This window comes from Sander lucioperca, chromosome 6 (genome assembly GCF_008315115.2).
Source record: "Sander lucioperca isolate FBNREF2018 chromosome 6, SLUC_FBN_1.2, whole genome shotgun sequence".
In the NCBI taxonomy this organism is placed as follows: Eukaryota; Metazoa; Chordata; class Actinopteri; order Perciformes; family Percidae; genus Sander; species Sander lucioperca.
The window spans coordinates 16,009,600-16,024,307 of record NC_050178.1 but is presented as its reverse complement, the minus strand read 5'-3'; the positions used below and the strand labels follow the sequence as shown (position 1 = coordinate 16,024,307).

At 38.7% G+C, this 14,708-nt stretch overlaps 1 protein-coding gene across 2 annotated transcripts; it reads left to right on the top strand.

The window, feature by feature from the left end:
* The first annotated feature begins 395 nt into the window (after positions 1-395).
* chia.1 (chitinase, acidic.1) lies at positions 396-11,150 on the top strand. 2 transcript variants are annotated; one of them, XM_031277243.2, is made up of 12 exons: positions 396-460; positions 864-917; positions 3,644-3,673; positions 3,811-4,015; positions 5,570-5,626; positions 5,726-5,891; positions 8,142-8,266; positions 8,390-8,513; positions 9,497-9,679; positions 10,132-10,248; positions 10,465-10,591; positions 10,821-11,150. In XM_031277243.2, the coding sequence occupies exons 2-12, from the start codon at positions 899-901 to the stop codon at positions 11,027-11,029; spliced, it is 1,362 nt and encodes a 453-aa protein (XP_031133103.1). In that variant the 5' UTR covers positions 396-460; positions 864-898; the 3' UTR covers positions 11,030-11,150. The 2 variants fall into 2 exon arrangements, with proteins under 2 accessions (XP_031133103.1, XP_035858095.1); XM_036002202.1 differs by having other exon boundaries at positions 9,497-9,682; positions 10,135-10,248.
* The last annotated feature ends 3,558 nt before the right edge of the window (positions 11,151-14,708 follow it).

Genomic DNA, 14,708 nt, shown 5'->3' with positions numbered 1-14,708 from the left:
TTTTGTTTTTTGTTTTTTTTTGGCAGGGCAAGCAGTTTCCCCCTGCTTCCAGTCTGTGTACTAAACTAGGCTGAATACATGTGTTTTTGTGCTAGATACATTGATGAATTATAAGACAATGGGTCCGTGGGGGTCATTTTCAGTTTCTTATATTTCATTATTACTAATCATTATTTCCTATTACTAAGTTTTACAGATGCACACTGATGACATTTATCACTACAGTAGATGTGATGTAAAAAGTGAACTGATACCTCATTTCCCAGCAAGTGTAATTCTTACATGGCTTCGCCTATCTTACCTGGAAGTGGGGTCATTAAGCACGTCAGGCAGACTCCTACCACCCTGACCCCTTATCAGCTGCACTTTGCTTTCAGCTATTAGTCATTAATGAGAAAAATATAAATCTGACCCAACTCCACTAAGCTTTGGACTCTGCTTCTGTTGCTCTTGAAGAAAGGTAATGAAATCATCACCATGTTTGGATTTGTGTCGTATACAGCTAGCATTTAGCTGCAAGGTGCTTCATGTGCAAACTATATATGCTAATTTTAAAGAGGGGAAGAATAGTTACAATTCTTTGCATTATTAAATACCTCTTAAGAATTATTTTTGAATATTCAATAAGTTGTTTAGCATATAAAGAATAGTGCCAAATATCCATCAAAATACATTTGACTAAATTGATGTATTTGCTTATTCTGTCTGAGAAAAAAACCCTTAAACCATGTAATTCATACTCATATGAAATGTAGAAGAAAAAAAAACTACGAGTTAACATACTAATTGTTTCAGCAGCATGATATGTGCTTTGGTTTTTCATGTGTTTTATTATCATGTCGTGAATGTTTTATGATCATCAGGTTCACTACTGCAGCAGATCATTGTTTGGATCACAATGGCAAGACTCCTCACAGGTAAATTCCATTCAAATTCAATTTTTAAAAATTCAATATTCCAGTTATTTACACACAAAGACACACACAGGATGCCAATAACGTCTTATATCATTAGTCAATCATTCACTCAGACATTGACTAGCTGACCCGAGGCATAAGTGAAGTGAGCGGTTTAAATTAAGCATGAAATCACTATTTTAACAATTTTGGACATTTAGCGCCATTGTACTCATTTTTGAAGAAAATATATCAACGTATGCCTACCATACACTAGAAGACTTTGAAAAGACCAAAGTTGACACCATCTCACATCTAAAGACAATCTGTCATAATGTCACGAGTTTTTAGTCTCAGACTTGAAGATTTTACAACCAAGACTTCAAACTTACAATAACATCAAACACGTTTGATTTTGTCTGAACATCAAGACGGGGAAAAAGACTGACTCAAAACAGCTGGAGCTGAGTTTTATGACCACCTTACACCAAATTCTAGCAAGACTGTCATGATTTCATTCCCAGACTGGAAATGTGTCTGCGACAGTGTATCGCCTGAAAAGTCATAGTAGTATTTTATTTTTGAACCATTATGAATATTATTTATCTCATTTCACAAACTTCAAATGTGTCCGTGCCATTGTGTTATAAAATGCTATAATATCCTGCATAAAAATCTTGCAGATATATTACAAAATAAAATAGCTTAAATGGCTAATATAACATCATTAGTGTAGTTTTTAGTAAAGAAATTATCTATTGTTTAAAATTAGCAGGTGAATATATTTATTCTTTCTTGCACTTTAATTGTAGTTGGTTGTTGTTTTGCACACCAGGGCCTGTCTTACACAAACTTGCAGATCGTATCTGAACTAGAGATGGCCCGATACCATTTTTTGCTTCCCAATACCGATTATAATACCTGGAAAAAAAAACCTTACAGATGAACAGTTCCTAAGTCAATGTTCCTATTCTTACTTAAGATAGGAAAAGTTTATCACACGAGTACAGAATAATGCATTCACTTAAAAAAAATTGCCCTTTTTTTCTAAATTAATGAGATAATTATGTCAGAAATCAATCTATCTATCGATCTATCGCACTGTACTCCATGCAGATGAGAGCTTCTCGCAGGATTTTGAGGTATCTCATTAAACTCTCCTGACATTAGGATTACCGTTGAGCTGTCTTAACTCTTGCTTTTCCACCAGGTAGTGTTAGCTAACTGGCCGTTCTTTTATTGCTTTTACACAAATGTCAACAGGCAGAACTTCTACACTTAGAGACTTATGGAAGACCCTAACAATGTGTTGCGGTTTGATGACAAAACGCTCATTAGTAGATACAGGATAGTTAGCCGAGTATCTGCAACCAGCTTAGGATAGACCGACCCAGCGACATGGGGTTCTCCTGTTTGTGGTGGAACTGACAAATGCCCGTTGTTGTTTTTACTCCATTTCTTGTATGTTTCAATGTGTGTTTCAGTATCTTTCAAAGCAAAAAAAACAAGGTGTTTTGCTCTGCAAGATGAGTATATTTCACGGCGTGGTGGGACTCTAGCCAAGCTAGCCATTGTTAGCAATATCGGTTGATATCAATGCATCATGTGGTATTTTGTGTGTACTGTGTGTACGACTAATTTAATTGTAAGACACAAATAATACATAAGTGCTAAAACAGAATATTCATACAGCGTTTACTACTGTAGCACACTGGTTTATTATGTCCAGGGCTGCAAACTTGAATTTCGTCGGATGGCTATAGCGAAGACATAGTGACAGAGCGCATTGCGGTGTACACCCCCCAGAAGAAAAAACAATCTGTGCCACAATATGCAATTTAGGGCTAAAATGCTAACAAAGTGCCTGTAGCTAGCTAAAAACATTAGATTTAGGCATGTCAAAGGATTATTTTAGCACCCTTTGTCTACCAGAGACAAGTTAGCTGTTAGCCAAGTATTAGCAAGCTAAGCCACTTGCAAACATGCATAGATTTCTGATTTATCCACATACCACTATAAACAAGTTGCATACTGTCAAAATGCTTTAGCTTAACTTACAGATAGGAAGCCTAAAATTGACATTTGGATATTTGACTTGGTGACAAAAGGCTTGCTGCACACGTAACGGGCATTACGTTAGCTAAGTGTCTTCCCATTTTCCATGCTGATTCCTCACATCTCTATCCACTTTTTTCTTCATAAAAGCTCAGTTTTTCGGTTTGGCAGCTTATGAAAACTTAGTTTTGGGTTCTTTACCATGTTGTTAGTGCATCCACCACACAGCAGCTTTTAGGCATTTTTCTGTTGTTTGCTAGACAGAATTGGTGATAAGGACCCTTTACACAATACAAAGTTAATGGAGAGGGTTGGGGGTGGGGCTTCAATGTGCTCTGTCTCTATGACCCGCCCACGTCTGATCGGCTAGTACTCGTTGCCTCTGTTGCTTGGATTAGTTAGGTATAGGCATGAGGAGTGAGATTGGTCCATCCTAGGAAAAGAAATATCGCGTCAGAGTTGGTAAGGTTCTTCCGACTTTTTGAGTAGCAAATCTGACTTTAGGGAAACTGGGAAAAATCCTACCTTAGACACTTAATTTAAGACTTAAAATAGGTAATACGGCCTCTCATCCCTGTTCATTCTATTATTTTTTGTCTTTCTTGGACATTTAGATCTACTGTATACATCACATGTCTACAATGCCAAAGTCTCAAATTTTCTCTGTTCCTGTTTTCTCTGTTTTCTTTTAGCTCTGGGCGTTTTGCTCGTTTTGCACATCGGTAAGCATTAGTTTTTTACAATAAAGCATTAAGCATTAGTTTAGGCATTCACTCTTTTTCACACTAAGATCAAATTTTCAGAACAAACACATGTGCACTTAAAGGCTCATTGCTGCTGTCCTACTGTCGTCCCTCAGCCTCATCCAATAAACTGGTGTGCCACATGACCAACTGGGCCCAGTACAGGCCCAGCAGTGCCAAATTTACCGCAGACAACATCGACCCCTTCCTGTGCACACACGTCATTTACGCTCTGGCCACCATCAACAGCTTCAACCAGATCAGCCCCATCGAGTGGAACGATGAGGAGCAATTCATCAAGCTCAGCAACCTCAAGAATGTGTGAGTTAATGTCTTAAATATCCATTTTCAAGTTAAAACAAGATCAACATTCAATGTCTCCTCAAAGGGGTACTCTTTTTTTGGGTGGAATGAAGTATAAGACATTTTAATGTACACTCTATATAGAAAGGTGTTGAGTTGTCAAGTAAAATTTGGCATACATGTATGTTCTATTTTTAAAAGCATAAAAGGATTTTCGATTTGATTATATAGAAATAATGATGCATTTCCAACCTCATAAATGCATTTTCATAACAAAAGTATATCAAAGAAAAACCTAATGTGACCATTTTGCTTAATCGTTTCCTCATCTTCAGAACTGGGAGCCCAAAGTCCTGTCATTTAGACCATCATGAGGCCAAGCCTAACATTAACATTACATTATTTTGGTAGTACATTTTCTGTTAAGTAGAGTAAACTTCATCTATGCAGTTGACAGACATTTGCAAAAGATCTGCATCTAGGAACCTTCAGTCTCAAAGTGTTGCTGATTTGATGTTGCACAGGTCTGACCTGTTTGAAGTTTATGTTCAAATGTATTTATGGTCACATTTCAAAGCTTTGCCCACACGAGCAGGTAGACTGTTTTTCAAGGACAAACACTGAAAGCTGACTGTGTATCCAACAGGAGCTGGATCATAATTTAGCCCTGCACCAAATAATCTGAGTGCTCTAACAGGCTAACAAGTATATCAGATTTAAACCTGCAGCATGGTCATTTTTTAACCTTGTATAGTGTGACAGGCAGCCAGCAGAGACACTTTCCAACTGCAAAACGCAGATCTTTAAGTGTGAGTTTTAACACAGACTGCAGCATTCTTGGTCAGATCAGTTATAACAAAGGTAAATACTTGTAGATGTATACTGCATAACGATGAATGAATTGAATAAACAGTAAACCAATAGGTAGTATGGTAAGAAGGGATGTAACTGTGACATGTACCAAATTAACTGTGAACTAATACCCAAAATGTACAGTACTAAATAATTCAGCTCTAGGTTTTACAGTTGTTACTGTAATTATGATGTGAACAGTAGGGCAGAACTGATAAATAGTTAGGCAAATGAGTGAACATATGTTATGTACAGAATAAACAAGCAGGTATGTAATATATCGTGGCTGTCGGGTGAAACCTGTATGTCCAAAAAAATAGTTTTTTTAGGAAATAAAAAAAGGCTCATTTGAAAACTTAATAGTATTGAGCTATTTACCTCAGACAAAGTCATATAAAATCGCCTAGTACCTGTTTAAATATTTGGCAGACGTAAAGGGTGACCAATAGCATTGATTTCTGAAAGAAAAAAATTACGATCAGAGTAAAATACCATGTGAAGGTAAGGTTTGTCAGAATCACAATGTTTGCAACAGAGAAAAGTCTGAACTAAATCCTATAACTATTAACTAAAAAAAAAAAAAAAATCAGCCAATAACCGTTTTAGCAAGTTAAGTGTTGAAGTACAGAGTTATGTCATCAATATAACTTTGACCAGAAACGTGTTTAATGATGTGATGGTTACATTTAACATCGGGTTTCTCTCTCTCTCTGCTATTAGTAATCCTGCACTGAAGACTCTGCTGTCTGTCGGAGGCACAGTCAATGGAATAAGCCCGTAAATTTAAATATTACACACATTTCCTCAGACACCTTCCTCTGCTGCTGTATCACCAGAATGGAGGTTGCAGGATTTTTCTTTTATACATCCCACCAGATTCATCTCCATGGTAGCCAGGCCTGAGGGTCGTGCTGCCTTCATCAGGTCAGCCATCAGCTACCTGCGCACCCATAACTTTGACGGGCTGAACTTGGCCTGGGAATATCCTGGACACAACGGCAGCCCAGCGCAGGACAAGGAGAGGTTCACTCTGCTGGTCACGGTTAGCATGGACTTTAAATTATAAAAATTAGTAAAATAAATTAGTGGTGTATCCCAGTGTTTCAATAGGTGTGGTGCATTAGTGTTGGACCTGTATGTGATTATAGTATTTATACAATTATTTTCATGGCAAATAAGGCAATGCTGTTGAGAAATTGTGCATTCCATGCAGCTTTCAGACTATTCATCTCAGTGTGTTAGTGCTGGATTCATGGGAGCATATGCATTGCTGTATACCACACAATGGCTTTAAAGACCACCAAATCTCAAAACCTCCAGCTCACTGAGGCTACAGCATTATTTTTAATTTAAAAAATCGACTCTGTTGTATTTTTTTGATACTGTGGGACAAACTAATGAACAAGTTAACAAGACTAAAAGGCTACAACCAGGCGAGCAGCTCTGTGAAGCTGTATTATGCATAGTGGTGCTTAGAGCTAAATACTAATGTCAGGATGTTAGCATGCTCACAATGACAATGCTAACCAGCTGATGCTAAGCGGGTATAATGTGTACCATGTTCACCATCATAGTTTAGCATGTTAGCATTGTAACATTTCCTAATTAGCTCTAAACACAAATCACACTTGACTAAGTACTGGACAAATCGAAATTTTAAACCTGATGGTGGCGCTAGATGAAGAGTGAAGAGCTCACCAAATGATTACAACTGATTTTGAGGAAGACATGAATGTGTTACTAAACCTCATGGTGGCACGAGAGGAAAAGTTGTACAGGATCAGCAAAGTCAGGAGGCTTTATCCTCTGGGGAACATAAATGTCCTCACTCCCATCACGTCAAAAAGCGACACTTGGTCAGGTGCCTTTGGAAGGTCGCTTGGCGTCACTTTTTGACCCTCTGGGTTGGGACCCTTAGCGTCACTATTTGACAAACCCCACAGAAGCGCACTTGACATCATTAGCCTGTTTCAGTATATAGCTAAGGTAAATTACTTTTCTGATTGTCAAAACCACACCAGAGATGTTTGGCTTGAAAATAATGCCAATAATCAAGCTGCAATGACCTCACCAACAATTTCTGAATACCCTAACTTTTGCCTTCTCCAAAGCAAATGTGTCCTATCCACGTCACAGCAGTTTCTGTTACACAAAACATATGCAATGAAAACAATCCTACTTACAGGCATTGCCCTCACAGGGAACGGAATTATCTTTAAAGCAACTTAGTCTTTTTGCAGAATAACCAAAGTTTCAGGAGACACTGAACCAGGTTGTAAACGGCAGTTCTTTTCCACACGTGAACAGGAAGTAAGCTGAACATATTCCCGTATTTCATAATGACCAATTGTGCCCAGTAGATGGCACTCTAACACAACAAATGACACAAGAAACGGCTTATCATTCATTCTCATCTCAGCTGAAAAGACCGTTGAAAAGTTTCTGTCCCGATCCTCCTTCCAGTATAACTGAAGTTGCTTGGCTGACAGGGCTTTTCAAATCCTTCTGTAAAGTTATCATTAGATGCTATGATGGTGCTGCTAACGTTAGCTGAGTTGCTTGCTCGTTATTTCAGACTCTGGCTCTTCAGCAAACAGAGTTTGCCTCGGCGGTGGACGAGGAAACATCAACTGTAACGTCTACAGATGAAATCTTGCTAATTTTAGCCGCATAACTATGCCGGAAGAAAGAATCTTGTATCCTTTTCTGCAACATGTTCTTCTCTACAACTAACGTTCCAGTCAACTAGCCTCAGCGTGCTCGCTTCTCAGCGAGTCACGTCACTTGACTCACTTTCACTTTGACATCTATAGCAGCTATAGCAGTTAATTTTTAGTAGGGTATATTCGAACCTATCCATAACCCTTTTTTGCTATTTGCCTCATTATTTGATATACAAAAATAGAAATAATGTCAGACAGCGAATTAGTAATTATTTAAAAAATATAAAATCCAGCTCCTGCCAGCAGGGGGTGCTGCAGCACCCTCAGCACCCCCCTTCCCACGCCCTTGCTGCCCGGTGCGTTCCATACAAACGTTAAAGGGTGATTTTTGCATCGGTATCTAACGCTGAGAGCCACTGGCCAAGCATCAGTATTTGACGAGTTGGGTTGCTCCTGTACAAAATTTCATGTCAGTTTTTGCGACATTTTAGTGCGGACACAGAAGCCTGACCAACCGACCAACTGCAAGTGCATCACGTCTTCATCACATCTTGTGTTGCTATAGTAGGAGATAGACAGAAACAATCCAAAGCGGAGGATCTGAGGTGTTTTGTTGGCTCTGCCTACAGGAGCTATCCAAGGCCTTTGAGGACGATGCCAAGGACAACAGGAAGACTCAGCTGCTGCTGTCAGCCAACGTTGCTGCTATCCGTCCCAACATCGACAGAGCATACGAGGTCAAAAAGATTGCATCGTAAGTTTCATTTCAATGGACTCAATGGATTTGTTTTTTCAATATCAGCTGAGAAACACGTTATGTACATGGTGAAACTTGTTCTACTGCCAGTCTAAAAAGAAACCCTTTTAAAATAAACAGTCACCTGGACTTCATCAATGTAATGACCTATGACTATCATGGACACTGGGAGGCAGCCACTGGACACAACAGCCCTCTGTACCCCAGCCCTGTGGACTCCGGATCACACGTTCATCACAATATCGTAAGGCGCACACAAAGACAGACAACTGTAAACTATGCACACTCTTTGACATTCTTCTGTGTGTTAGTTTGACTGTATATTTATTGTTAAAGTGTCCAAAATGCAGTTTAGAGGCTGTATCTCACTTTTGAAAACAACATTTAGGGTTAATGCGTTAACTGATTTTTTTACCACTAGGGGGCAGAGTGTGACAATGAGCCTTGATATAATATTGAATATACAAATAGAGATCAAGTATCTAAAAGACACAAAGTGACATAAGCATTCATTTAAAGTCATACTATTTTCCACCATTTGAGTGTGAGCCCAATGTGCACTCCCCTTTTAGCCCCGGTTTGTTCTCCATAAAACTCCTGAGGGAAATATCTGCCTTTTTAGCTGCTTGACCTATAAACCTAAACAATGAGCTGACAGCTGCAGAGCTGGCTGTTGGCAATACTGGCAAACCTTTTACATTACCGGGAGACATCTGATCCAATGTTAGCAAGTCATTCCTGCTTGTGGCCATCAAACTTCATAGACTGGGACTCATTTGACACCTGTCAGCAGCTATAAACCCATATTTATTTATTTATAATACATAGCTTTTAACTGTGCAATGCTGACTAATTACTAATAATTCACCTGGGTAATACTCCGATTACCTATGGCATTAATAATGAACATTTCTACTTCACAATAGATCTCATTTTCAGCACTATTATTACTTACACTGTTATATATTGTAGTATGCATACTTTTAATTATTTCTTCTGTCTATTTTTTCCATATATCAAATTGCTATACATTGTAGTAGATTGTACAGATGTTTACACATTTCTTTGTTCTTATCATTCCTCTGTATATTTCTATAATGGGAGAACAAATCCCGATTTCTCCCCAGAAATCAAAAAAAAGTATCATTGATACTTATTCTGGACAGTATAAAAAATATTTAGCTGATTTAATGCTGTAGTATTTATCTCCTTTGTCCTTTTTCTAAGAACTCTACTGTGTCTCACTGGCTGGCTCTGGAAGCCCCAGCTGAGAAGCTGCTACTGGGTTTCCCCACCTACGGACGAACCTACCGCCTTAGCAGTGCTGCGACCGGCCTGGGAGCACCGGCTAATGGCCCTGCAGACGCCGGACCCTACACTCGCACTGCCGGCTTCTGGGCCTACTATGAGGTACTTACTTTACAAATTAATTTAATGTTTCATTGACTTTATGCTGAAAGTCAGTATTTCCCCCAATAATGCACTACATAAGTGTACACTGATATTCAAATGTAAAATATCACCTATTACTGGTCCACCTAAGCCTTATTTCCACATATCTGTAATCAAAGAAAAACCTAAATTCATAACATAATAAGTGTTGTGGTTACTGTGGTTACCTAAACATATCTAAAGTTTAACTCTACTGTAACAACGTGATCCAACATCAACACGACTTACAGTCTTTTAAATTTGGTCAAGAAGAAAATACACCTGGACAACTAAACAGCTCCAAAATTATAATAGTAAAAATAAGGGTTGACTTTTCCTTTATGTATATTCATTAGTAAAATTGTAAACCTAACTCTAGAGTATCTCCAGGCCTTGTTTGTGTGTGATCTAACTCTGTGTATGTCTACTAGATCTGTGACTTTGCCTCCAGTGCAACTGCTGAATGGATCCCTGAACAGCAGGTTCCATATGCCACCTATGGAAGTGCCTGGGTGGGCTATGATGACATGCGTAGCTATTCTTCCAAGGTAAAAAGGAGTTCCATTATTACCTGCAGTTATAATAATGGCATTAGGTAAATTCCCACTTATGCGCTCTGTGATCAAATGTTCTTGTAAAGTTCCTTACATTATGATCTCAAGTGTTTGTGGAGAATTAATAACAAGGCCTCAGTATTTCTCCAATGATAGGCCTGTAGCTGCTGCTGTTTAATCATCTCTGTTACTGATGTGGTCGTCCTGTAGGTCCAGTGGATGACTGCCAACAACCTGGGAGGGGCTCATGTGTGGACTCTGGACATGGATGACTTTGGTGGATCCCTCTGCTCATCTGGAGCTTATCCTCTTGTCAACCACCTCAGGATGTCAATGGGTAAATACTGTAGCTCAGCTATTTCACAAAGCCTTCTCCGCTCACTGTGATGGCTTTTACTTTTTTATTCAATCAACTGATCGATAAATAGCGATCCCAGAAAACTGAAAACAATTAAAATTGTTGTCCTGTATTTGGAAAGTTACATTAAAAAATAGGTTTGTTTTTCAGTTTTGTTGCCATTTGTATTCATTTATAACCTTACTTACTTGCATGTCTGATTCTGCAGGCTTCCCCCCAAAGCCCACCACCACCCCAGGACCCACCACCACCAGGGACCCCATTGCAGATTTCTGCCGTGGGCGCCCTGATGGCCTGTATGAGAACGTGGCCGATAAGACCACCTACTTCCAGTGCTTCAAGGGAAACACATACCTGCACCGCTGCCAGCCCGGCCTCATCTACTGGGACTCCTGCAAGTGCTGCGACTGGCCCTGAGCCACAGACTGGACTGTGTGCTGGCTTACAACAGGAACCAAATGTAAACCAATGAGAAGATTGCTCTTTGCAGCTAGCTTACTGCTTTCTTCAAAAAAATAAAGAAGAACCTTCATTACATGACCTGATGAATGATATGCCTGATTTACTTTAGAACTATCATTCTTGTGTTTTACAAGAACAGTCAACATTTTGTCTTTATTTCATAAATATTTTGACATTGTAATTGCATTATTAAATGAATGTTATACTCAGCGTCCTAATATTAATTCTTAATTCAATTACTCCAGTTTCAAGTAAAGGTTACAAATCCATTATCTATGTCCACTTCAAAATGATATACTCAACTGTATTATATTCTTCTATTTGTCTCTCCATAGACTTTCTAACAATGGGTCAGCTATGAATAAAGTGAGTGGGCTGGGATGAAAACCACAAATGAAATCCATCATTGTGAAGGGCTGTGTTAAGCCATTCATATGTGGGACCCCTTTGCACGTATCAGCAGGGAATCTTTGTTTCAAGAAAGCAAAACCCAGCATCAATACTCATGGTGCCTTTTTCCGCGAGAAGAGTCTTCTTACATGTTCCATTGATGTGGTTGTCACAACTTTGTAAGTGAAAGGTGTGAGTTCATGACCTGTGACGTATGCGGATTTTTGTTTTAAACATTTTGGGACCTACAGAAGTTACCTTGTTATAATGGCACTAAGAAGAGGAAAACAAATAGCCGCATTTCTCATATGTCCCAGATACAGTTTAAGAAACAGTGCCCCAACCTGACATTCATCTTTCACCCATTTGAATCAATCTCAGACCAAACCCTCTTAAAGATTGTCACTCATGTAAAAACCTTTTTTTTTTATTTCACCTTTTTTTTTACTGGCAAGTCATTAAGAACAGGTTCTTATTTACAATGGCGGCCTGACAAGTGACACAGCTACTTAGGAGAAGGGAAGGAGGGCTATAGAAATACAATACATTAGACATACATAAAGTTTAAAAGGACATAAAATACAATTCAAAATCTAACACAGCATAGCAAGAGGACATGTACATGGGTAAATAAGAAAAAGGATATAGTCCGACCAATACTCACTTATATAATTACAATTTGGCATATCTAAACAAAATCAACAATTACCAGTCACAAGCCTTAAGACTTTACCTAATGTTAGCAATTAATTGCCCTTAAACAAAGAAACTGCAATTATGTAAAAAAAAAAAAAAAAAACTGAACTGAAAAGTGTCCATCTCACAGACGAGGCAGGTGTAGAAGATGATGAATTTGATCCCCTGTCACAGTGTTACTGTCATGAACAGTGAAGAACACACACACACACACACACACACACACACACTATTGTCATTGAAAAACTTTACTGATCATTCCAAAATATTCTAATTAAAATATTATACAACAAGCTATAGGTCATGTCATAATTTCCAAACTCATTATTTTTCAAATAATATCAACGTACAACAGACCATATGCCAAAACCAAAGGCTACACAACACATCTCTATAGCGTCTGCCAGCAACAGCTCCAGTCTCCAGCAAATGTTGATGGTGGACACTTGTTTATGACCTGTGTTTGGCTCTCAAGGATGGTTACTTAATATCAGAATAGGTTCCCAATAGTTACCTCGAAACCTCCAAAACTCCAGACTGTCGTTATAGGTCATACTCCACCCCTTAATATTAGCAAAGGCTAGCCGGTAGTTAAAAGCTTTAAGTCAAAATAAAGCATAGTTCATTTATAAGGACCAGCTAGCACACTTAGCTGCATTTCACTGCATTAGTTGCTCCTATTTGGTAAGACTTGTCCTCTCCCAAAAAACGACTTTTGTACAATCAGCTATTACAACCCATATTTGCATTTTATTGTTAGGCGGTTCCGCCCTCTAGTGGCTGTAGTAATTATGACAGGCGCTAGACAGGAAGCATAAGAGCAAACAAACAGGACATTCACCCAGGAGACTGTGGTCTAGGAATTTCTAATAAGGGAAGAAGTTGCACTCTCTCGTTACTTCTGGCTTCTGAACTGTTTGCAGTTCCAACAGAGTTCCATATAGGGGGCGCTCACAGGCCAGTGCAGAATGAATGGGACTCTATGGAGCTATACCCCTCAAAATCCACTTTTCTCAGGATATTATTTTTTGTCTAGTAATTTGAATGTTGCATTCAAAAGGAGAGGCTAAGAAAATGCACACTGCTGAGTGTTAGATTTTTTTAAAGTGGCTTTTTTGTTCTAAAAAGCCTTGTAAAATGTCAATGACGTCACACACATATATGTCCAGAGATACTGCTTTACGGCAAGCTCTGAGTCACTTCCTTTTTTCTCTCGAGGCATCGACAACACAGCTAACAAGTAAGGCTCTCCCTGTTAATACACATGCTAGAAAGAGGTTTACTAATGTTTTAAAGACCACGCCGAAATATTCACTCTGACATTCTGGTTCTGCTACGGATGCCGTCAAGCGGGATCTCCGATCGTAATCAGTCCTTCACTGACCAATCAACATTCATTAGCAGAATGCTAGCGTGTTATAGGCAACAACGACTCAACCTGTAAGAAATCAAAAGGACATAAGTTCATTCAATTTTCGACCTATAATCCATGTTGAACTTGCAAAAACTACAATGAAATCTGAGATTTCTCAATGACAATCAGGCGAATGAGACAAATTTAGCCATCTAGCTCCATAGAGTCCCATTCATTTTGCACTGGACCGCGATCACCCCCAGTGGAACTTTGGTGGAACTGCAACCAAATTCGGTACAATGGGGCTCAATAGGGAGTGGAACGGCATTCCGTAGACCGGCTTTGCTGGGGTTCAGGTCCTGTTTGAAAATAACAGTAAACAGGGATTTTTTTGTATAACTTTACAAAACAAATCAAACTGTGATAGCTTCTGCGTCACTTGCGTAACCAGAAGTTAAGTAAGGTATCAAATGTACTGATTTTAACCCTAACCACAATCTTCTACTAAATGTAGGTAGTTTTTGAGACCAAACTGCGAATGTTTCACAACCTTAAGATGTGGTTTCAAACTGTGACTGATACATTTAGAAAACACTCCTGTGGCTATTATTCCTGCCACCGCTAGTGGTGCTAATTTATGAAACACTCCTATTAGAGAGTAGTAAAAAACAACCTATATCGTCGTATGGTTTGGAGGACTTTTTGGCGTAGAACTGCGGTAACACAAGCATCGCAGGGGTTACCGAATTTGGGAGAGCACATTTGTTGGTGACATTTAGCAGCAGCCATCTTAATGTGTTGAACAAAAAAACAAATGACATTAATAAAACATTGAACAGATGACATTGTATATAATTAAAATCTATAAAACAGCGCTCTATTTGATACATATTAAAATTATTATCCTAATGCATTAGTCATTTAGGATGGGACTGCAGGATAGCTATGGCCAACACAACTGAGAGATGTCCACCAAGTCATAAAGTCTACAGTAAAGTTGGAAGATATCAGAGAACAACCCTCATTCTACTTATGTAAAAAAAAAAGGTTGCTTGGCGAACCAAAGATTTTGAAAGAAATGCTTAGCCTGAAAACCAGCTGAATCTGCCAGCTCGTGTTTCATTTGCTCTGCTCTTTTTACCATTACAAAAAAGAAAGTGAAATATTTATTAATGACAGAAATTCAAACACATT

Bases quoted from the DNA above. Each gene is read 5' to 3' on its own strand.
- chia.1 (XM_031277243.2), top strand. The intron at 5,627-5,725 runs GTAAATTTAAAT...ACATCCCACCAG, and splicing joins ACAGTCAATGGAATAAGCCC to ATTCATCTCCATGGTAGCCA. The intron at 10,592-10,820 runs GTAAATACTGTA...CTGATTCTGCAG, and splicing joins CCACCTCAGGATGTCAATGG to GCTTCCCCCCAAAGCCCACC.